At 36.8% G+C, this 854-nt stretch overlaps 1 protein-coding gene across 1 annotated transcript in view; it reads right to left on the minus strand.

Annotated features, from left to right (window-relative positions):
- LOC103308230 overlaps positions 1 to 854 on the minus strand; it is a 1,720-nt gene extending 866 nt beyond the window's left edge. Inside the window, exon 1 of the mRNA XM_008181292.1 lies at positions 521 to 854. Coding sequence (XP_008179514.1) covers positions 521 to 854 — 334 coding nt within the window. The remainder of the gene's footprint in view (positions 1 to 520) is intronic.

Below are 854 nucleotides of genomic sequence, written 5' to 3' on the forward strand. Positions count from 1 at the left end.
TCCGTATACTGACCAGATCAAAGGAGCTGGCAGCATATATAAGGGAGACAGGAGCACAGCTGAGCAGATGTACCTGGACCAGCAAGAACGAAGTCACTTCACGCCACCAGCCATTATACACCGCTACACCGCTACACCGCTACACCGCTACCACGAAATAGTTCTACATAATACTATATTTTGACTGTTCTATATTATTATACATATTATTATTACTTTGAAATTAGTGTTATTATTTCAAATCACAACATCATCTGGATTCTGTAAGGGCTGCACGTAACAACAATGTATTGAGATTTGGAAGCGGAAAATTTAAATCCAGTTTTAAGTGACCAGTTTTGGAGAATATGTAATGATGATTGTAAGATCTTTAGTGTAGTTGCTATTTTGTTGCCACTACAATATATATAGCAATCGTCAGCGAAGATAATGTGTTTTGTGGGATTTGGTATTTTGCAAAAAATGTCGTTTATAGCTATTAGAAACATTGTGACGCTTATGACTGATCCTTGTGGAATACCGTTTTCCGTTGTATATATGTTAGATATTTCATTGAGTGCTTTGATCTGTATTGTGCGGTCATTTAGAAAGTTTTTCAGAAAGAGGAACATTTTATCATTTATATTTGCCCTTTGGATTATTTTGAGAATTCTGTTGCGCCATGCCATGTCGTATGCTTTTTCAATGTCCAGGGCGATTAGGCAAAGATGCTGTTTGCTGCATTTTGCATTTGTTATGTCAGTATGTAGTTTTAAGAGAGTATCTATTGTTGAGTGATTTTGGCGGAAACCGCATTGTTCTTCGGTAAAAAAATTTGATGTCTCCAAGTGCCAAATGAGGCGTTTGTTTACCAT

Source organism: Acyrthosiphon pisum, chromosome X (genome assembly GCF_005508785.2).
Source record: "Acyrthosiphon pisum isolate AL4f chromosome X, pea_aphid_22Mar2018_4r6ur, whole genome shotgun sequence".
NCBI classification, from domain to species: Eukaryota; Metazoa; Arthropoda; class Insecta; order Hemiptera; family Aphididae; genus Acyrthosiphon; species Acyrthosiphon pisum.